General features: G+C 46.6%; 1 protein-coding gene across 3 annotated transcripts; it reads right to left on the bottom strand.

The window, feature by feature from the left end:
• Positions 1–979: 979 nt before the first annotated feature.
• On the bottom strand, positions 980–23,038 carry ppp4r1 (protein phosphatase 4, regulatory subunit 1). 3 transcript variants are annotated; one of them, XM_035414646.1, is made up of 20 exons: positions 22,926–23,038; positions 22,733–22,777; positions 21,391–21,526; positions 21,014–21,120; positions 16,160–16,302; positions 15,498–15,644; positions 14,825–14,932; positions 14,579–14,644; positions 13,893–14,051; positions 12,952–13,079; positions 11,563–12,308; positions 6,641–6,789; positions 6,431–6,526; positions 5,770–5,955; positions 5,157–5,318; positions 4,484–4,584; positions 3,963–4,083; positions 3,563–3,691; positions 2,777–2,918; positions 980–2,143 (listed from the first exon to the last, which is right to left on the bottom strand). In XM_035414646.1, exons 1-20 carry the CDS (start codon positions 22,930–22,932, stop codon positions 1,980–1,982), a joined length of 3,042 nt encoding a protein of 1,013 aa, XP_035270537.1. In that variant the 5' UTR covers positions 22,933–23,038; the 3' UTR covers positions 980–1,979. The 3 variants fall into 3 exon arrangements, with proteins under 3 accessions (XP_035270537.1, XP_035270538.1, XP_035270539.1); XM_035414647.1 differs by having other exon boundaries at positions 21,391–21,475; XM_035414648.1 differs by lacking the exon at positions 22,926–23,038 and having other exon boundaries at positions 22,737–22,915.
• Positions 23,039–23,467: the final 429 nt, after the last annotated feature.

The raw sequence follows: 23,467 nt of genomic DNA, 5'->3' as shown, positions 1-23,467 counted from the left end.
ATTAATATCAAAGTTGGGATGGCAGTCATCACTAGCAATCATAAAAACTGTTCATACTCGCACATGCTAAAGCTTAGCTTTAAATTCCTGAGATGATTTAAGTTTGGCAGACCAGGGTCTGAAATCCAGGTGCTGCAGCCTTTAATAGCTCACCTTACCTCAATTTCTCCAGTGCCGACACTGAGAAAAGGAGCAAAGGGAAAGCATTCACACGCGCGAATCCTATTGGTGGCATGCGCAGTCGATCCATTCGAACAACGCTTTTTCACTAAGTTCTGGTGCCAACATCTGGTTTGCACATTACTCTGAAATCCTCGCTCCGTACTGATCTTCCTGTTGAACCCGGCTGCTGAAGACATCTCCCGATAGGATGAATGATTAGGTTTGCTTCACAGACTTCAGGATTACTATAAAAGGAAAAGGCTAGACTATAACAGGCTTATTACAGGGTCCCAGTGGAGGGAAGAGTGAAAAAACCTTTACAAGAGACTCCATAAATCTTCCAAATCAATAACTACAGTGCATTCTGGCCACAAGCTAATTAAAGCACAGTTCAAAGCTGGGGATTTTATTTTGTATTTTTATGAGAATTGGAAGGGGTGCTTTTGCGATCTTCTTTGCCTGCTATGATTGGAGGAAGGTCTACAGTGTTTACACACTTCCTCCAGGCCCCTTAACCCTTTAAGGTGTAACCTCACACGTGATCAGAATGTTCGTAACTAAAACTTTCTAACGCTGATTCAATAATCACTAAGGGTAATGAACAGCAATGCAGATGTAGAACTCTGGACTTGGATAAAAAAAAACAAACAAAAAAAAACTCCTCAAAGGGTTAAGTAAGGTCACATGGCAATCAGACCCATTCTTTTTTTTGTGGGTTATACCAGTTCAGGCATTGGTGCTCTAAGCTTACTCACTCTCACACTACAGCCTACAGTTAGAATAAGTACTTCCTCCACTTGGGGCACCAGAGACCAGCCAGAGTGTTTTCATTTCATTTTATTCTGGACAGGTAGAGAGAACAAACTCGTATCACAATACTAAACATGATCGTAGACCAAAATGGGGGAGGGGGAGGGGAGAAAAAAAAAAGTTGCAACCGATATGTACAAATGAAAATTACTCACAGGAAGGGGTAAAAGAAGCAAAAAAAAAAGGAAGGTGCAGTATTTTATTCTCAAGTTAAAATACCCGGCTTCAAGTCAACGCGTTGACCGTGCTGATCCATTTCTGGCTTTATTTTTTCTTCCGCCCCTCCCGCCCGACTGAGTCCACAAAATGGTCGACGCAATAATAAAAAATACAATATTGTTTTCGTCATGGGCGGGGCCCTGCGGTTCAGGGGTCCCAGGCCATGGGTACAACAATGTGCTGCACTAGAGGTTAAAACAGCAGAGCGCAGAGCCCTTTAAGAGAAAAACGTGCTTCCTCACCCACCAGCTCTCCACTGCACACACAAGGCTGTGATGGTACACACACGCACGCACGCACACACGCACACACGCTCGCACACACGCACGCTCGCACGCTCACACAACAGTATATGCAGCATATGATAAAGTCGACAAACACCGTATCAAAAAGAACGACGACCTTGCACTATAAACATTAAGTTAGACAGTCATCCCGCTATGTGGTTCAATAAAGCTCTGTGATACTGGCTCGGGCTAGGAGTGAAAAGTCCGTTTAAAAGAGGAGAAAGAGAAAGGAGAGGGGAGTCGGGGGCGTGGTCTACACAAGGCTCGATCCCCTCCCCCCCTCCTCCCCTCGCACCTTTCTTTGACTGAATCGGCTCTGGACATTCAAGTATTTTTTTTTTCTCGTTAAGGAAGACGCTTTTAAGGCTTCTGTGGCGATTCAAAGCACGAAAGAGATCTTTGTGGTAGCGGGTTGCGGGAGGCGGGGGGGGAGGCCCATACGCCCGTCGGCGCGCCCCCCCTCTCCCCCCCCCGGCGCGGCTCCGCGGCCGTAGTGTGCTCTCAGTAGGTGGAGGACGCCGTGCTCATGGCGTCCTCGCTGATGCGCGTGCTGCCCGGGTGCACGCTGGCAAAGTACTTGACGTCCTTGTCCAGGTCCATCTGCAGCGCCACCAGCGTCTGCTCCAGGGCCTCCTGGTGCGAGTTCGCCGAGTGCAGGAAGTACTCTGCGAGCGGAGAAAGGACGGCTTAGCTGGGCAGGGACGCGCAACGCCAGAGAGCGCAGGCTAGCCGTTTATACGCTTCACAAACAAACACAAGAAGAATAATGTGCTGAATATTCTCCATATGGTGAAACTGATATTTATAAATGTAATGATCAGAAAATAGCAGATCTAAGCATTTCTTTTCAAAGCCAGGTGTTAGACACTTGACAAGTGCAACGTTCAGCACAATTGTACATACATTAATAATCAGCACTTACAGCTAAACCGTTGTTTAAAACAGGTTTAACCTTTTAAAAACCATCAGAAGCAATGGCAATTTCTTGCATTGTATAACACAGTCATGGACAGACAACATAGCACAAACATCTTCTGTACAGCAAGCATCAACACAGCCGTGATTTGGGTGTTGGCAGCATCTAATGCCAAATCCGTCCGTGGGTGATAATGGCAACCAGTGTGATGAGCTTCCCTCCTCCACTAGAAACTTGATTGATTCCCCATTCTATTTGATTATGCTCACATATTTACATTAACAGTTATAACGAATCTTAAAGACGGGAGTACAGGGGGAAAAAAATAAGAATACAGCGGTCAGGCGAGGAAGCCAGGGGCGACGATGGCGGGAGGACTCACCTCTCTCCAGCAGGCTCTGGCGGATGGTCTTGGCCAGCAGCACCCTCACGTTGGGCACGGGGTCGGACGCCAGCTGCAGCAGGGGGGCCAGCAGGTGCTCCGAGAACTGCTCCAGCGACACGCAGTCGTCCTCCACCACCAGCTGGAGAGAGAGAGCGAGAGAGAAAGGAGGGGGGCATGAATGCTCCCTGCTTTCCTGGCTCCGCCCACTCTCCAGCGACCGGGACGTCATTGTCCTCCCCGCACAAAGGAGGGCTTGTGGCGGTGCAAAACTTGCGCCGCTAGTAAACGAGGCAGGGATTTTTGCACCTGGCCGAGGCGCGGAAGAGAAAAGCGCGGCGGTGCTTTATCCTCCGCGGCGGCGGGCGGAACGGGGGGGAGGGGGGACGGGTTTGTTGAACCAGGCCGATCCTACATCCCGCTCCGAAGAAAGAACGCTCGCCACGTCACGGGGGAAATGTTAGCGCTCACATGAGGAGGAGCGCTAATATTTATTTGGGAAAGATTTCTGGCAGGGGAGGAGATTTACAGATCCCTGCTCGTTCACGAAGGCCGAGGAACACCAAGATACCAATACCAGCTAATGCTATAATTTATTAAACAGAGCTGTAAAATTAAGCAATAAAGCAAGTCATGCAGTGGACCCCAACTGCCTACTAGGGGAAGTAAATCTGAGCGTAAAATATAGGCTGATGTCTCCCAGCATTACAGAGCATTTTCTGTTTAGTCCAAACATAGCAGCTTCCTTCAGAAAGGTCACGGACTTAACAAACTCTCATCGCTTACCTGGCAGACGAAGGCGAACGCCTGTCGTCCAGACCACTTCGGAGAGTGGCAGAACTTGTCCACCAGCTCGCCCATGAAGTCCGCCAGCAGGGAGGGGCTGGTCGAGAGCTTCCTGATGATCTCGCTCACCTGTGCCAGACATGCCACATTCACAATCCACGTCCAGCTACGCACAAACACTAAAGCGGGGTAAGCTAGAATGGCTGTAGCACTCCGATCGAGGGGATTGGAGCTGAGTCTTTCTCCCCCCAGAGTGACGCAACTGTCCCTCATTACTCAAGTTTAAATCATGCCGTAAAGGCCTTTAAACATGCCCGGTGGCTTCCGTTTCGGTGATGACGGAACGTTTGGTCGCGCTATCGGCCGCGGCGGTGCGACGCGAGCGGCACGCGTGACGTACCAGCTTGTAGGAGATCCACCGTACGGACGACACCCGGTCTGTGCACAGGCTGAAGGCCAGCGGGCGCAGGTAGTCGTAGACGTCCTGACCGCTGTACAGCTCCAGCAGCAGGACCAGCTGCCTGTTAACGCACACGACCGCACACACGCAAAACTCCCATCGATCACGGTTCTCTCAAGATAGCCGACCCAACACCATTCCCAACATACAGCACACGCATGACCATGTGCAAACCTGTCACATACCACTGTAGCCAAGCAACTATACCCAATTCTATTAGCAAACATCACACGAGGAAGTCCCAGTTCGATACTCCTCACATACAGGAAGAGGAGCAGAGAGGAGAAGAAAAACAACGGCGCAATAAAGTGTATGCATGCAACCACAAACAGCTGGAGCTCAATATTGACACGCATTTTGTTCACATGCTATGTTTACATTCAGACTCAAAGCCACACGCGAATGGTGATCTGTGAAAGGAGGGGGGGGGAGGGGGGGGTGGGCGTCTCCCGATGACTCACTCCGCCAGCTCTGATCTGAAGCGCCAGTTCCGGCTGTTGTCCGTGACGAGGAACTCCTGCAGCTGGTAAAGATATTTGCGGCGCGTCTCCTGGTGCAGCAGCTGCGGTGGGGGGGGGGGGGGGGGGGGGGGGGGGGAGGGGAAGGGGGGAGGCGGTGGGGATTAAAGAGACATCGAAACCGAATGAGGCAATCCTGGTGCCGGCAGTGCAACGCAGTGCGTATGCAGAGCAACTGGAGCTCTGCTTACAAATACACCCCCCCCAGAGGACCAGGCACACCCTCACACATTTAACCATTTAACAGTCCAGTTTTCATCTGAACTCCAGCCCTAGTCAGGTCACATTTCTGTACATTTTTCAACAGGTTTTGGTTTCTTAACCATTTCAGTCAGTATTCTATTAAGATCCTTATAACTAATACGATTGTAAACTGGAGGTACTGTAACAAGCCTGACTGATTTAGAAAGGAACAGCCTTTGCGGTTTCTGAGTTTCATTTTCTATTTAAGATTACCCTAGTTGCTTTATGCTTAATAAGCAATTCCACTGAAGTTCTGGGATGTTCCTCTTTTACAATAGCCTCAATTTACGTGTTTAAGTGTTATTTTTATTTTATTGCAAGGAGCCTCTACACAGCCAGCTGCCAGGGAGAGGGGGCAGGGGAAGGTCTGTACCTTTAAGAAGTCATAGAGGTGTTTGAGTACCCCTATCCGCACTTCGTCCAGGTCCTTCAGGAAGCTGTTGAAGATGGGCACCAGGTCGGCGGCAGTCAGCTGGTCCCCCAGGATGAGGGCCAGCTCGTGGATGGAGAAGGCCAGCGTCCGGCGCACCTTCCACTGCAGCGAGCGGAGAGGAGGGGGGGGGGGGACAGGGTGAGTCACACAGTGAGTCACCCTATGGAGTGTGTGACACAGAGGGTTCTACATGGTTCCAGACCAGGGCCAGACTAGGCTGTTGACCCACATTGAGGAAATGAAGAAACGGGGTCCAGCTGTGAATAACTATCTGACTGAGCGTTTTGAGGACTGTAGCTGTGACCCTCCATGACCTGAGGAACCACACATCGGGTTTGGGAAGGACAATAAGCAAAGGCTTGACCTGCCACGTTATTCCGCTTACGTTCGCTTTCCCTGAAACCGATGCTCGAGAACGAGCAGGTGAGGACACGCACAGAGTCAGACGGCGTGCAAACTGACGCGGCGCCCGTGTGAGAAGCGTACATCGCCCCCTGGTGGTCCGGCGGAGGGGAGGGGGTTTCGGGGAGGGACGGGTAAGGCCGATCCGCACCTGCATGTCGGAGGCCAGCGTCTCGTACGTGTCCCTGAGGCAGTGCCAGTTCTGCCGGCCCAAGGTGAGCGCCACGCCCGGTAAGCTGTAGGCGCAGTGCTTGGCGATCTCCATGTCCACCGTCTGTGCGCGCGAGGGGTCCGTCATGGACAGGTACTGGTCGAGCAGAGCCTGCGGGATCACGTCCTGCAGGGGGCAGAAGAGAGTCAGGCTAGGGGCAGGAGAGAGGCTAGAGACCGTGGGACCTCTCACCTAAATCCACAGCTTTGGGTGCAGGTTTGCTTTTGGTTTTTGGAATGTTTTTTCAAAATCCAGTGTCTAGTAGTGATCAGATTTAGAATGTTCAGTTAAGAACATTCTAATCACATGTGTGATCTGACACCTTAAACTAGGGTTAATAAACCTGATTAAAATCACCACCATGACCCATTCAGTGATCAAAGTGCAAATCACATCACTCATTCCAAACTTGCGCTGGAACCTTCATACCACACAATACTGGCCTTTGACATATTGTCAAATAATGAAAATTGAACTCCATTTACAAACTCAATTTTTCTTTACCTCTTTCCATTTATTACATTTACTATGTTCTCTGTAAAATTCTGAGAATCAACTCGTAGAGCAGATACAGTTTTGGGCGAGGCCCCGATGGACGGACCTGCTGCTTGGACTTCCTCTCCTCCTCGGGGCTGATGCTGCTGTCGCTGAGCTCGGAGTCCTCAGTGTGGCTCATCTGCAGGGTGGAGTCCCGGCTCTGAGGGGACGCACACACAGGAAGGCGGGGTTTTAAGAGGCGGGCGGGGCTTTAACAGACACGGGTCTGCGGCTCGGCCTGCTGGGCGTTTCCGAGGCGCGGGGCGGCGCTCACCTCCATGTCGGCGGAGTCTCCGACCGAAGGCACGCCGCTGAGGGCGAAGGGGTTGTCTCCGTCCGCCGTCTGGGGCTCCAGGAGCGCCTCCTCCAGGTGAGAGTCCAGCACTGCAGCTCGGAGCGCCGCGGTCAGCACGTCCACTTGTGCTGCGGAGAAGGGAGACCAGCTGCCACCTCAACACCTTTAGCGTCAGCTCAACACCTTGAACTTCAGCTCATTCTCAAATGCACTGCAACACAACACCTGTAACAGGGACCTGCTCGTTACCATTAATGTATCCCATGAGCATTACACAACAGAATTCAGGAAGAAAAGTTCCACAAAGCGAGCTGGGTCAAATTCATTCCTTTGTTCCTGTTTTGGATGGAGATTTGATGGCATTCCTTATTTAAATGAAACAACTCAAGGCAGAACAGCTTTTTCAACCACAAATAATATTAGTATAACCACTAATAAAGATTTAAAAATTTAAGCCCAACAGTGTGAAAACCAATTCATAAAATCATGATTTCACAGACTGACCATGAGCTTTTTATAACTTTGTAAATATCTGAAAACCACACCCAGGCCAATAGGCGTCCTTCATGTCGGGCGAAAGGCCAAATGCTATCTAGAAGTTACGGCAACAGGAACACCCATCCGACAGCTATAATGGCTATGCTATCCCCACCCTAGGCAACAGAAGTGTTTTACACACATCTAGGGACCATGACGAATAAGTGCCAGATTGGAGCACAACCAGGAAACGCTGTCAGAAGTTATGCAAGGAAGAACAACAGGAAGAATGATTTAAGAAGTCCAAGACAATAGGACTTGAGTGTTCCTGACTTAAAGCCTAAAACGTGGAATAGAACACTAAGTTTTCATTGTGTCAGGTTTAGGTACAACCAGAGCGCATTTTTGGCTTTAAAAAGTTTGCAGAAATGGGCAATGCATTTAATAACTAACTTTATATTTATAATGTTTGCTTATTTTGGTTCATACCTGCTGACTTCATATCAGCTCCTGGTTGCACAGTGCCTAGATTAGGAGCGAGCGAACGAGCGCACACACAGACTATATAAACAAGGCGTAATATAAAGCATTTCCTAGAGTTGCCAGCACCATTTCAAGAAAGTCATCTAAATTCTGAAATTCCTGTTTTCCCCCCACACATGGCTACACTTCAAGCTTCAGTCTGCGGCACTATCCACTAGTCCACACCTGGTGTGCCAGACAGGCACAAGTGCAGATGAATCAATAACACTCTCCCTGTAGTGGGGCTTTGAGGGCCTCAAGAGTGACAGGTCCCTGTGGCCGTCGAGGCCTCTGCAGAGCTCCATGTTTCAGTCCGTAAATAAAGGCCTACTGTTGCCTAATGAAAGATACATTAACGGAGCACAGTGAGCTCCTGTTTGAGGACAGGCCAGCGCACAAAGACCTCAATGGGCTGTTTATGCACTCGGGATAATGGTGTCACAACCGAGAGGAATAAACGGGAGGTGCGACCCCAGGAAAAGTCTCAACAGCGTGTCACTCTTTCTTAAAGGGCAAGCTTTATACAGTAGCGGATAAGAGGGAGAATCTTTGTTTGTACAGTCGAGTTGGCCGCTCATTTGCCATACTTCCTTGCATACGCAAACGTCCTTGCTGCAGCCAAAAGCGCTACCCGCAAGTGTGCACTCAATGACCATATTGGTCTCTCGATGCGAAAGACGTTTCCTCACTACCACAGGCAGCTCCTTCTAAGGGGAAAGAATCTGCACGCCAAAAGGACGGCCGTGTCATTTCCGTCCAAAACTCCACCATGCGCCTATTTGGCAGCTTTGCCAGAAGCGCAGTACCACACACAAGGCTTCAGCCCAAACGGTTCAGCCCACAACCTTCCCTCACACACACGCAAGGCTTCAGCCCACAACCTTCCCTCACACACACACACATACACGCAAGGCTTCAGCCCACAACCTTCCCTCACACACACACACACACACACACACGCAAGGCTTCAGCCCACAACCTTCCCTCACACACACACACACACACACACACGCAAGGCTTCAGCCCACAACCTTCCCTCACACACACACACACATGCAAGGCTTCAGCCCACAACCTTCCCTCACACACACACACACATGCAAGGCTTCAGCCCACAACCTTCCCTCACACACACACACACATGCAAGGCTTCAGCCCACAACCTTCCCTCACACACACACACACGCAAGGCTTCAGCCCACAATCTTCCCTCACACACACACACACACGCAAGGCTTCAGCCCACAATCTTCCCTCACACACACGCAAGGCTTCAGCCCACAACCTTCCCTCACACACACGCAAGGCTTCAGCCCACAACCTTCCCTCACACACACACACACGCAAGGCTTCAGCCCACAACCTTCCCTCACACACACGCAAGGCTTCAGCCCACAACCTTCCCTCACACACACGCAAGGCTTCAGCCTGAGAGGTTTAGCCCACAGCCTTTACACACACACAGACACACACACAGACACATACAAGGCTTCAGCCTGAGAGGTTTAGCACACAACCTTTACACACACACAGACACACACAGATACACACAGACACACACACACACACGGCTTCAGCCTGAGCGGTTTAGCCCACAGCCTTTACACACACACAGACACACACACACACACACACACACACACATACAAGGCTTCAGCCTGAGCGGTTCAGCCCACAGCCTTTCCTCAGTGCTCACTCCGGGGGGAACCAGCGTGCTCGAGTTCACACCCGCTGCTCCTAAATCAACTGGGTTTGAAAACATGACTCAATGAAGCCAATTACAATTTGCCACCTACTGAGCAATCTTATCGCCAAGAAACACGCTTGTGAAAGAACTGTGCCACTGAAAATGTGCCTGTGTTCATAAACAGACGCTGGTCTCAACAGCTCATTAATATTGCTTAATGCGTGCTTTTAAAAAGGTATCTGAGGTAGGGATGTCCTGATCCGATCGGAGGATCCGGTATCAGCTGCTGACACCGCCGCATTTTAGGGATCGGGTTTCGGCTAGGACACGCCCGATCTGAATCCGATCCTCTCCCACACTGCAGTGTTTAATATGCACATTACTTCTCGCCTGTAGCAAAGCTTCGCCTCCACAGCCTCAAGAGTGTCTACTCTGTTTACACCAAATGGCTGAATGTGCCGTCACTCCCGAGCACAAAGCACCATCCATTGGCCACCGCCACTGTTCATTTCTGCCTTGTGGAACTTCTACAAAGTGGAATCCGGAAGCAGCCCTACGGGCACTTAAAACATTAGCAATGCCAGTGTTTCAAGGGACCGCATTAGCACAGCTTCATGTAGCCTAATAAAATGAAGTAACACAGCCGTACGTTTGCAACACCGTCGCCCGTGATGTCTTCACTGTTTTTCATCAAACAAACGAAACAAATAATTACATGTTGCAACAGGATGATAAAGACTTTGCAACATAAACTTAAGGTGAAGGGTCTGCTTTGAATGAAACCACTATTTGATTGTTAAAAAGTGACGTCCTTGCAAACGCCCAGAGAAGTTCTAGGAAACACGATTGAGTCGGTGCCAAGCCGGTATGACTAAAGCAAAAAAAGACGAAACAGCCAAAATGCGATTTGGCAGCATGGACTGTTATTTTAGGCTTAAAACGATTTGATTACCGCAGATGTGCTTTATCACGTAGTCTTACCTAGAAGTTCTTTTTTTCCATTCAAGTAAACCTAGAAGATTTAGCTTGAATATTTTGTATATCAGCCTAACATTTGCAGGCTGCACATAGGGTTTTTTGTTTACGATCAAATTTTTAAACGTTATTTAATATTTCACACCGTTCAGTGCTCATCCTCTCAAAAACAATACGTAAATTCGTTATCTTAATTAATCCTCATTTAGTTATAGAAGGCTTTCAGTTTACTTCGGCTCAACATCAAGATAACCAGATTAGTATTTGGTGAACTAATTCAAGCAAAAATTATGATATAAATGGTGATGAAAACCAGCACACAACGTGGACACAGAGAAAGAGAACTGGGGAACAGTGGCTTGGGAATAGCTGCTGTTCAGCTTTCGGGTTTTCAGCTCCAGTTGAAACTTTAAAAAGCGAGACTTTACCTCTGCATTGCATGTTCTAGTTGCATGCAGGAAACATTATTTTTTTGAACTTGTGAAACTGTTAGGAAAACAATTTTGGGACTACAATGACTTTTTCCACTGTTCCAGGCGCCAGCTAGTTCATAATTTGCACAGAGCAAAGTGTGTGTGCAAGCACAGCTGAGCTCAACTCATCCCTGGCAAACCTGAAGAGTGACCAAAATAACAACCTCTTATTATCATGCTAAGCTACGACAGTGTGTGCATTATGCTTTGCCCTTTGCTTTGTCCTGCTGTGACTTGCCTACAGTTAAAGTTTGCCAGACAATAACTGGACTTAACAGGCTTTGGATTGGCAGAAGGTTGAAAAAACCCTCTAAGCAAGGGCTGTCCAAACCGGTTCCAGGAGATCTACCATCCTGTAGGTTCACGCCAAGCCAAATAAAGCACACCTCATTTCAACCGCTAGCAATCTCATTGAGATGCAAATTTGTAGAATCAGGAGTGCAAAATCATGGTCGAAATCAAAACCTACAGGATGGTAGATCTCCAGGAACAGGGTGGGGCAGCCCTGCTCTAGGCAAATTCAGCAAGAGTGATTAATAATGTGTAGGGCTATCTGCTTTGTGGAGGGAAAATCTGGACTGTGGAGGATGAATGGGAGGTGAAAGGCAACCTCACCCCAACAAGGACACGAATGTGTACATTTCAGATGGGGCTGTGAACAGCTACTGAATGCTCTATTGTACAGCCATGATGAATATCTGTATTACAATGAGCAGTTATCGGACCATGATAAGAGACTAACACGGCAGCCGGGATAAGAGGCTGACCTTTGACGTCGGGGTCGTCGGTGTGCGGCTCCAGGTTCTCGATCATCTCCTCCAGCTCCTTGCGGCCCAGCGTGGGGGCGGAGTTGTGGGCGGAGCCGTTGCGGCTGGGGCTGCTGGGGGTCTCCTCCTCCTGGTCCTCCCGCAGCTCCAGATCCAGGTCAAAGTCGGGGATGGGAGTCCTCCAGTAATGGAAGGAGTTGTACATTTCCTGCTCGGGGATGGGCTCTCCTGTGGAGGCCGGCTGCGGAGGCGAAGGTGCAGAAGGCTGGTCCTCCTCGTCCTCCTCCTCCTGGTTGGAGTGTGTGTTCTCCGGGTCGTCTCCCTCTGCCGCGACCCCGTTCTCCACCGTGCCAGCGACGCCCTCCCCGGCAGGATCTGGGTCCGGTTCTGCCGGGCACGGGGGGGGCTGGTTCTCCTCTGGGGGTGGGCTGTGCTCGGGCTCTGCGTCACACGACGTGTCCGCGTCCGCGTCAGGGGCCGGGTCCTCAGCCGCCTCCTCCCCGCCCCCCTCCACCGCCACGTCCACACTGCCCTCCTCTGTCCGGTGGAACTCCAGCGGCTCACCGTCGCAGTGCGCCAGAGCACAGGGGGAACTCTGGGAAACCTCAGTCTGGCCGAGCTCGCCACAGTCCTCCTCCTCCTCCGTTGGGTTAGAGGAGGCCTCTGGCTTACTGTCCGAGCCTGCCTCCCCAGCAGAGCAGGGAGGGGACTCCGGGGCATTAGCGTCTGTGCCCGGCGACTCCTCGCTGTGGGGAAAAATGTGCTTATTCAGACTTATGGGTCTTAAGGTCTGCCAAAAACCAAGTTCTCATCACCTACAGTAAAAGAGAACATGGATCCCCTAATCCAACAGACTCCCGAAGTTCCCTGAACGAGTAGTGTGAACACTGGTGTGTACACCTCTTTGGTAAACATACAGCTGACAGACTCGCTTGATATTTGACACCACAAGTACAGACCAAATGCAAGCACCGAAGTCACTCACACAAGTTAAACAGAATTTAATATCAGCCACACAATGGATGCCATTGCTGGACGTGACAAGCAGCAGGCTTAGTGCAAGCACGACACTATATATTATGCTTTCAGTTTTGAGACCAAGCAAGTGGCTCATGAGAGCCCAGAAAATTAAGTGAACTTAAGATAACCACTTTCATTTTGACAACTCTGAATACCAAAGACTGGCATCAAAGATAAAAACAACTTCAACTTTGCACCACCTGCAAAATAACAGCAGACAGAGCAAGATAAACCAATTTTGGCATGCTGGTTGGTTACAATGCGCCTCTGGGTGGAAAGATCTGGTCAGGCTACTACGGTTATCAGGTCAGAGTGCAGGCGTGGTAGCAAAAACACACTGCATGCAGCAGATTGACAGATAAGGCCCACCTGTTCTGTGGGTGGGTGCAGCTGCAGTTCCGGCCCTCCTCTTCCTCCCGGAAGTACTGGCCCACACTAGAGGGAATGGCGAACGTGGAGATGAACTGGCCCAGGGACTGGAAGGCAGCTTGACGGACCTAAAGAGACCGACATGAGTAACACTCCTTTAAATGTACACTTTAGCTATTTGGCACAGATCCCAAGAGTCAATCCATTAATACAGCTGGGCATGTGGCTGCAGAGGCAAGTCAAGTTAAGCATCTTGCTCAAGGGTACAATGGCTGGGCCCCACCTGGGAATCAAAGATACAGTCTCAGAGTTTGTAGCCCCAGCTCCTTAAATTTGAAACTGATATTTAAATACAAGCCTCTAAGGTATACACATATCTACTGCAGTTTGTGTTTATGGCTGAATAAAACCTTCTCCCATTTATCCTTTTTGTAGTGCCTATACTACCTGCACTTTTGCTCAAATTCTGCAAAACTCAACTGATTGCAATTCACATGGAAATTATATTTCATGATTTCATTTTAAGTTTGTTTTTCTTTTCTTTGTTACACGTGTGACCACGTCATAATTCAAGTAATAAAACTGGCTAAAATTCCTGAATAAACCATAATGTTGAGTTGGTAAATGGAAAGAAGAGAATACATTTAGTAGATTTTTTTTTTGATATTTTACTTTTTACATGCATCTAAAATGCATGCTTAACAGACAAGAAGTGGGGGGGGAACTTGTTCTTGCACTTGCCTCCACAGGATTTCAATGACTTAATTGACTCTCTCAGTCGAACGCTGTCCCTCTATGTACTGTCATAGGTATTAACATGCAAGCTGCTCTGGATAATAGCGGATGGACATTAACATGTAACAGGCTGTGCATTTCTTTCAGCAGCCAGCTATTCCCAGAGCACAGTCTCAGAGCCAGTGTGGGAGGGGCTCTCCGCTCACCCATCGAGAAGGGTCGCTGATGAGGCTGATGAAGAGGGAGGAGAGCTTCGTCCTGCGCACTTCCTGAGAGGTTGCCGAGGAAACGGTCATGAAGCACTCCGCGCAGGCCTTCCGCACCCCCCACACGTTGTCCGAGCAGAGCTGGAAGAAGCGCGGCAGCTGGCCAGGAAGGGCACACGACAAAAACAGGAGTGAGTCCAGGGCCCGCTTCCTCCCGGGCGGGGCCTTCCCTTCCTCAAGAACGCCAGAACAGCCACAAATTTGTTCTGCTACCACTGTGTGGAGTATCGCACCAAAACTCCCACGAATCTGCTCTGCTACCACTGTGTGGAGTATCACACAAGTACACCCCCACAGCTCTGCACTTCTACACTGCATGGAGTATTCCCAGAGTATCCAATAAGCACACCCCTCAACTCTGAGTAAATCATCGCATGGGGCATCTCTGGAGTAACCCTACAATAATTCATCTTGACTTTACATGTACAGCGCTGCAAGGAGCATCCCTGGAGTATCCTGCAATAACACCTGTCATCCCAGTGCTTTTATTACAATCACGGATGACTGGGGTAGGGTTCTTCCATAAATACATAGTGTCACTGTTACAAGCACCAACTAGAATATAACACGCACTGTAAAACTATCATTGTCTAATACGGAGATGGTCTCGTCGTGTGTATACATACCAGCAGCTCCTCTGTCGCATCCCCACCAACTACACTACAGATGTCCCCAAAATTGGCCGCGCAAACCTGCCGAAAGAACAAAGAAAATTTCAGAACAAATTATTGAGGGTAACCAAGCCCTTGTTCTTTTGTTATATAGTATTTCAAAATTACATGAATGACCACAATACACAGTAGCTTTGAGCATGCATGGGGTGACCAATGAGAATAGGCCTCTGGAGCACGCAGGCCAATGAGCACACGGACCTTGCGCACATGGAACATCCTGCAGTCGCAGCACATCTCGCAGAAGCGGGGCAGGAAGAGGCGCTCTGTGATGTCCTTCCCCACCATTGGTGCCATTTTGCAGATTATCTGCAGGGGAACGCAGTGTTAGGAAACAATCCTGGTCAAATGAATTTTAAACCATGAAATAATAACTAAGGTTAATTACAAGGATTCACATGAACACACAAAGAATTCTAGTGTTGGGAGTTGACAGAAGAACACAAGAGATCAGGTTTAGTCTACAACCTTCCCTCTGGATGTGAACTGCCATCGGCACTGTTGCAAAACTGTGCAGCCATTTGCTCGTGTCAACGCATCTCCAGTTTGGCCGGTTTCATGAGCAAAGGTATTCACCCAAAGCCTTGTTTGCTTACCATTCAGCAGCAGACAAATTCTGATCATTTGAGATCATAGGACTACCAAATCCCACCCAACTAGTCTTAGCCAAGTCATACAACTGCCCCTGTATGACCCAAATAAATGCAGGTAGACACACCCCTGGGCACACAGTACTTCCTATGTTTAATAACAATTTGCATCTTCATAAAATGCTTTCCTTGATTACTGGAAATGCTTTAACGCCCATGCTAATTATGAATTTAGGCTTTGAAACATTTGATGCTCTCCCACTGCCCAGTGTCATGTGACTCACCGCCATGGCCTCAGTCTTAACATCATCGTTGCTGTCGGGGGCCGTCAGATCCACAAGAACAGGACAGACCTGGGACTCGATGTCGCCCCTCTCGATGAGCTCCTGTTCCAGCAGCACCAGCAGTGCTGCCTGGCTGGTCTTTCGGACCTGGGGCCACAGCGTGTTAAGTTTAGAACCAGGGAACTCAAACTCAAATTCTGGGGAGTTGCAGTGCCTGCTGGTCTTTGGTGTGTTTGCATGCTTAAGCACTCATTTTATGTGACTGACTAAAGACTCTGTACATATCGTTTCCAATGCCCAAATTGTGTGCCGACTGAAAGGACACCATGAAAGCCTACAGACGCTGCAGCCCTCCAGGACAGGATTTTGATACCCCTGCGTTATACCGAGAACCCCTGAGTTAGAGAGAGATCAACAATAAAGGTATCCAATTTTTCATCACGCAAGAATAACAGCTATTTCTGGCACAGACTAAATTCTTTAAATGATTTACTTATGCAATTCAATTATACCTTGAACAGAATTAAACAGAAATGTGCACCATTTAACAGCTTCTTAACAGAAATGATTCATATAGTAATAAAATTCCTTTTTTTATAACAATTATTTGTGCACTAGACTACATTACAGTGGAAATTAAAACAAAACAGTGACACCGTTACCTGGTTGTTCTGGTCAGCGAGGTATCTCACTACAATTGGTAGCAAGTACTTTGAGAAAGCAAATGGAATGGAAGGCCTATTCTCCTGGCAGAAAATGGCGATATGAGGAACTTGTTCCATTAACTCTGCTCGAACAGTAGGCTCTGAGGAACAAGAAGGACAAGTTTCATTCTCCACTAAAGTGTGCAAAACACTCCACAGGTTCGAAAGAACCCATTAATAAAAGCTAACCAAGTAGTTTAAGGACAAACAGTGCATAGGACATACATCACAGTTAACCAAAGATGGTCTACAGAATTTTAATTGCGTATCAGGTTCCAGTAATAAAAAAAGAAAGTGGTATGTCTGCTAACATGTAAGGTGCTGTATGCTGAAATGGGCTTAAGACGTGTGACAAGGGTTGTGCAGGGGGGGAAAAACTATGACCCTCTATAGGTAGGACTGAGATGAGAAAAACCAGAAGGGCCTCATGAAAGACAACAGAATACGGTGTGATGTCAACCCCAAACCACACTGACCTAAATTCAGCAGTTCACTAACCAGAAAACCACAAGGGGAAAAAAACAGGTCATCAAAAAATAGAAAAGGGTAGGGTAGAAGTATCAGGATGTTGGTTGACAACTTCTATCCGTACAATCAAGCTTAACTGCTTACACAGACCACTTGTACCAAACTTTCCAGGAAGACCTGGCTGTTCCATCTGGATCACAGTGGGGTGAGATATCAGCAAACAAGTTAATTTAGCAAAACCAAAAATACATGGAGCCAATCTGGCCCCATGTTAAATGTTGCTCTCTGCGTTAAAGTACAATTTAAACTAAATGCACCGAACACAGGATTGTGGTGAACATAGTGCCAGCCATTTTAACATTTCAACATTCAGAAAATCTGTTCAGGGAGGTCTGGAAGTACCAGTCCAATAGTAGAGGGTTTTTAACACTTCACTCTTCAAAGGCAACAAACGAATGGTCATTTTATTGACCAAGAGCACTCCTCTACCTCCACTTTCAAACAGGATAAATGAGGAGGGGCTTGTAAGCAAGCTGCGATCTCCAGGAGAGTTTTCATTTCAAAATAAAAGTTAAATGCAACCCATTGAATACAGCAAAGAAAAAGAAATTTGCCATATGTTAATTAGGAAATCCAAATCACAAATGAAAAAAAAACTGAATTTAGCCACTTTTAATGTGCAAGGGAAATGAGGCCTGTCACAACATGTTGATGATGGCTCTCCACCCAATTCAAGGAAGGGGTTGACTTTCAGCCAACTTCTCAAAGAGGAGTAATCGGCGAGAGCAGTTAGCTAACTTTTTCTGAAACCAGTTCAGCATTCCTATGCTATGTGCCACCAGTGCAACTGCCTTTCACACACGACACAACTTCAGTTAAATCTTTGTTCTTCTCCTTATCCTGGAACAAAGATATGAAACACCAGAATGCAAGTACAAATTTGATAGGTGTTCTTTTACAAATGTCTCTTTGGGGGGGGGGGGGGGGGGGGGGGCATGTTAATGTTAATGATAATAACGGGAAGGGTAGGGCATTCCAGGATATGATTAATCCCATTCTCAACTTGCCCTCATTGACCAAAGAAAAAAAAAAGAAGATAAGTCCAAAAACCATAATATTTGTACAGCGACTTGTAAACGCTCATGTCTTCTTGAGCTGAAATTATTTGTTAAATGTGTCAGCAAGCAACTGCTGTTTTCTGTAAGCTGGTTGCATTTTCTGCAGAACCACAGCAAAAAGCAGCAAGGACGACGTGGTACAAAAATACAATTTTAAAAAATGTTAGCACATAGCCAAGAATACAGGCTGGACAGAGGCGGAAGATGAGAAATAGCTGAGCTGTGCCAAGAGCGTTTATTTAATCCATCTTCAAACAGCTACCACTATAAACACCAGAAGAGCAATATGTGGAAAGAAATGGTGAGGCAGAAGCAGTGCCTGACTTCACATGACCTGGAATTATCAATTATGGAAAGTGCTTTGAAATCTTATAAGGTCACATCATTAACACGGGTTGATAAACCCAAAGGTGTAAGGTGGGGACATTTATTCTAATCATTTCATTTGAAAAATTGTGTGCTGTCTCAGGCTGAAGTATACCAATCCTGCAGTTTGTAATGAGCTCCAGGCACACATGCAGAAGAATTTCAAAGAATAGTTGTACTAGGCTAGACAGTGTACATTTAGGACATTTGCATGAATTTAAGGGTAAATCTCTTCTCGGTCTGGTTCAAAGCAACAGACACAGCACTCAGCAACACTGCAATGTTAGAGGTAGTAGGTAAAAAGGATGATAAAATTACTTAAGGATAATTCATGTATTTTATACAGTTCAAATGCTACTTAGCTATTGTTTTATCGCATATGCCAATTCAAAATGATGCAAAACAATAAGCTTCCTGACATGATACCACAATGTGCATCAAACACCTTCAGTAGGATCCAGAATCAAAGTTAATCCCATTAAGATAAATAAGGGGCTCTGAAGACCTGTTAGTATGCATCATGCCAAATAAGCCGTATTGTATAATCTTGCACACCACTTACGCAACTACCAAAACTCGAGATTGTAGCCAATGATTTTTTTCCCCCCTGAGTGATCTGAATCCACTAAAACTACACTTAAATCAAACAGGAGTTAATATAAATGGCCAACAGATGTAAGCATTCCACCAACACCATCTTAGCAGGACAGAACATTTTATTCCCGGTCGTATTTTGGGATATTTTGAATATGCAGAATGTTTCATTTCAATTCTACAGAAGGTCTGAGGGCAATAACAGTGGGGGAAAAAGAACAAGATGTCCTGTCTAGCTTTGAATTCCAAGTTGTGAAAGTACCACAACATTCAAGCTAAATTAACACTACAAGTTCTACTGAATCAGATAAACAAAAGTCATTCCAGATCGCATTAAGGTATCTTGCTGTGTACTGTCTGACAGTGGAAGGATTGAAATTCTCTAATTTTTTTTCCCCCAGATATCGAGCAAATTCAGTCATGTACAACCAGCAAGAATATATAACCAAAGTGAATAGTTAACATCTTTGAGACCAATACCACTGAGAGGCGGTCCCTGTCCCTCTTCATAAAATATCCAAAGTGTAAAGACAGAAACAGTTGGCTGAGTTTGTTTGCCGATAGGCTGAAGACAAATGTGCTGAACTGAAATAATACAACTGGTGCAGGATACACATTTTACAAAGGCGTCATAAGGAGAGTAGTCAGTTGACTTCAAGAGCTGCCGTTTAAAAGCCTGGCTTTTTGCTTCAGTCAAAATATATCACACAGGTGCAAGCAGCAAGTTGTTAACACCACTCCATCAAACAGTCAGGGCCCTGAGCTAGTGCCCGGTCACGTAAGTGTACCACTTCACACCCCAGGAGGAGATAAGCCCTGACCCTGATTCACAGGGGCACGACTTCGCTGTAAAGCAATCTAGGGAGGAGAACAAAAAGGAACCAACCTACACCCTACCCTGTGAAATGGAGGCCTTTGTTTTGGATCAGTGTTTACAGGTCATTTTAAACTAAAATCCATTCATCTGTAGGTAACATGCAGTCAGTTTTATTTTCCAACATAAATCCCATTCTTTCAACAACAAAAAAATCACCCTCAACGGAAAGGATTCAAATGAAAACCTAAAAATTATGAATGCATTTGAAGCATACACTATATAAAAGGATCTGGACACCCCTTGGTCTGGGGCTGTTTTTCATTGCATGGGCTTGGCCCCTTAGTTCCAGAGAAGGCAAATCTTAATCCTAGAGCATACAGTCACATTCTAGACAATTCTGTACTTCCCCAACAGTTTGGTGGAGGCTCTTTCCTGTTTCTGCATGACATTGCGACATAGCTCAGGAGGTAAGACCGATCGTCTGGCAGTCGGAGGGTTGCCGGTTCAAACCCCGCCCTGGGCATGTCGAAGTGTCCTTGAGCAAGACACCTAACCCCTAACCCCCAACTGCTCTGGCGAATGAGAGGCATCAATTGTAAAGCGCTTTGGATAAAAGCGCTATATAAATGCAGTCCATTTACCATTGCCCCCGGGCACACAGGAAGGTCTATATAAAAATGGTTTTGTCAAGAACAGAGTGGAATAACTTCACTGGCCGGCGCAGAGCCCTGACCTCAGCCCCATCCAACGCATTTGTGATCAACAGCAGTGAGCCAGGCCTAATCGCCCAATCAGTGCCCAACCTCACTAACGCTCTTCTGGCTAAACGGAAGCAAATTCCTGCAGCAATGCTCCAACATCTAGTATAAGGCCTTCCCAGAAGAGTGGAGATAGTTATAGCTACGGGTGGACCCCGTAGCTATAACTAAACTACACGGTCGTTCCCTGCACTTGGAACTGTACTTCCCTCTAGGATTTTCAACACGCTTGTTCCTGGTTTTGGTTATACACTTTGTTGTACATCGCTCTGGATAAGAGCGTCTGCCAAATGCCTGTAATGTAATGTGGACAAACTATATATTAATTCCCATAATTTTGGAAGAGATGTTTGATGTCAGGTGTGATGTGTCCATATACATTTGGCCATGTTGTGTAGGAACAGACTGCACAAAGCTCTTTACGAATTTCCCTTTACATAGATGCTGAACACATAGGCTGAGCACAGCCACAAAACCACTTGCCCCTTCCTGTCTATTACATACATTTAATAGTCCTTCCATTCTGAGGACACCATTACCCAGTTCAGTGAGAGAAAGCACAACATTGACCTTCCCCACACAGCAAGCAGTCTTTTTCACAGATACAGTCAACCACCAATGCAATCTCAAAGACCAATCCGCAACGTGTCACAGACAGGTCAGACGCATCCACAAGGCTGGTTTGGCTCACCCGAGTCATCGGCCAGTCTGCTAACTCTTTCCAGGACGGCGATACAGTCCCTCTCGTCCTCACTTACAGCTTTTAAAGTATCCAACAAACTTCGAGCCACCATTTGTCTGCAATTCAAAACAATTTATTTTTACAAGAGCCAAAAACAGTGTGTTCTCTTCAGTTTCTTTGTTCATGAAAAAAACTACATCAGTTCTGTCAGTCACCGAGTAAAGTAAGGCTAGATATATTAGAATGGTTAGATTAGACTACAGGAAAAATACTTATTCAGTTATTTTGGAATATTAAACTTTAAAACAAATATGGAGTGTTCTTTTGCAACAAATCATTATTTAAAATTCAAAATGAGAAGTGTAAAATGAACCTGCTTATTATACCTGTTAAAAATGTTTTCACTCGCGACGTATTTATCCAGTCTTCCCAGAGGTGTCAGCATCTCATCTTGCGACACAAAGTCCAAGGCTGAAGGTATAATAATGACGTCAGACTCTGAGCTGTAGTCATCCACACCAACTATTAGAAACATTGGAAATATAGTGCATCAGAAGAACCCATCACCAAAACAGCTCCCTTGTCTGAACAGTAGAGGAGAGATCAGCAGTTATTGGATTTGTCTGCAATAAAAATTAAGGACTGCAAATTACCAACAAATCGCCTTGAATTGTAATTTGATAACAAGAGCTGTCCGTGTTTATTAGTTTTCTAACATTCGCTTGCTCTTATTGAAATCCTTTAACTATCAACTTGTGCCAAACGTTAAACGTGCAAAGTGAAACTGTAAAAAGTGAAAACATCCCACGCTGCGTTTCGTATTCAGTTTGGTCATAGTAGTACTCGAGAAAACATCAATTATGTCGCTAACCTAGACTACCTTGCTTTCTTAGTCTGACGTGAAAATTCAGCTTGTATCGGTTTAAGTCTACCGTGTGGACACGGATAATCAAATGTTTTGTTCAATGCACAGATAATAGTTTGTCATCGGAGACCTTGGGGTTTTGTTTCGTTTCCGAGTTTCGAATTCAATAACTGGTTGACCATCTACAGTTACGACAGAATCAGCGTTCACAGCTACAGATATCTAACGATATAGATCAGTGTCTGCAGCGCCTAAACACCATGGGGTTTGGAGACCGACTAGCTAGCTAGTACACCTCCACTCCAGATACACGACACAGTGTAAGTTATGCAGCTCCGAATTCTGGCGTATCACTCCAGACGCAGTGCCGACAAGCTAGCAAGCCAGCTACTGAACTGGAAGATGGCTAACGTTACTCATTTTTTCGCATGCATTGCTAATAAACTCGCTACGTACCTAACAATTGTATTTTCTGCGACGCAAACTAGATTGCCGGGTTTCACCAAGAAAGGCAGCCAATGTTAGGTAGCCACCTATCAAATAGCTCGATGGCTAGCATTAGCTAGCAACCAAACTTTCAGATCTATGCATGACACATTCCGATTACGCGTTTCGTCCTCGTGTAACCCATTTCCTTCACCAAAAATCCTGAACTGACATCTGAAAAGCTTCAAATAAATGCATCACGAGATGGAAGTTTCAGTGGATGGCTTTCCCTTTGCCGTTTCCCTCTAGGCCTGCACTGCAGACAATCCGGGAGCCACACATACGACGGTACCAGCACATAACTCGCCACGACAAAGTTGTAGATTGCTAGCTAGCACTAGCCTGCTATCGATGATAAAACACGAGAACAAACTTACATACGTCTAGCTCCTCCTGCGAATCTTCTTGAAGCAAAGACAAATCTGCAAATAAATACAGAAAGAGCGATCAATCGCGGGATCTACAACGCCAAAATTAAGCAATCGTGGACGTGCTTAAAAGTGCTAAAATAACGCTGAGAAACACGGTTTAAAAAGGCGGATTGTCCCAACTAGTGTAAACTGCACATACCCGCCATCTTGTCCTGGTCCTACATTTAAAGTGGTCTCTGCAGCTGAGGCAACAACTGGAGGGGAAAGAGGAGAGCTGTTTAGTTGACGGGAGATGGGTAGGAAAGATTCAACATCGCTATGGAAATAACCACACCATCTAGCGGACGGTATTGGAAAATACATATACAGAGTTATTTAACGAATATATTAACTGTAAAATGCAACTAGAAAGGTTACAATTCCTGAATGAATTGTGTGGGCTTGCTTTGCTGAAAATCATTACCAGAATACTTGAAGTAAGGATAAAGTAAGGATAAAGTCTGAGGTAACTGCCACTGTCCTCAAGCCTCAATGCATTTCAATGATGGCGCATAGCTCAGAAAAAGTGTAATAGCAGAAAAATGATAAAAGGAAAACTTTAGATATTTGAATATGAGTGCAAGGAGGTGAAGTTGGTGAAGGTTTGTGTGCGGTAATGTGTAATTCCGTTGAAAATTGTGGTATCTGTGACGATCTAAAAACATGTGTCAAAACTGTCACCAACTTCAGCTAGAGTGGGCA

The sequence above is a fragment of the Anguilla anguilla genome, chromosome 4 (assembly GCF_013347855.1).
Source record: "Anguilla anguilla isolate fAngAng1 chromosome 4, fAngAng1.pri, whole genome shotgun sequence".
NCBI classification, from domain to species: Eukaryota; Metazoa; Chordata; class Actinopteri; order Anguilliformes; family Anguillidae; genus Anguilla; species Anguilla anguilla.
Note: the sequence above shows the minus strand (reverse complement) of the source record. Positions and strands in the feature narration are given on the sequence as shown.

Bases quoted from the DNA above. Each gene is read 5' to 3' on its own strand.
- ppp4r1 (XM_035414646.1), bottom strand. The intron at 6,790-11,562 runs GTCAGCCTCTTA...CCTTCTCCGCAG, and splicing joins CGACGACCCCGACGTCAAAG to CACAAGTGGACGTGCTGACC. The intron at 3,692-3,962 runs GTACGTCACGCG...TGTCTGGCACAG, and splicing joins GGTGGATCTCCTACAAGCTG to GTGAGCGAGATCATCAGGAA.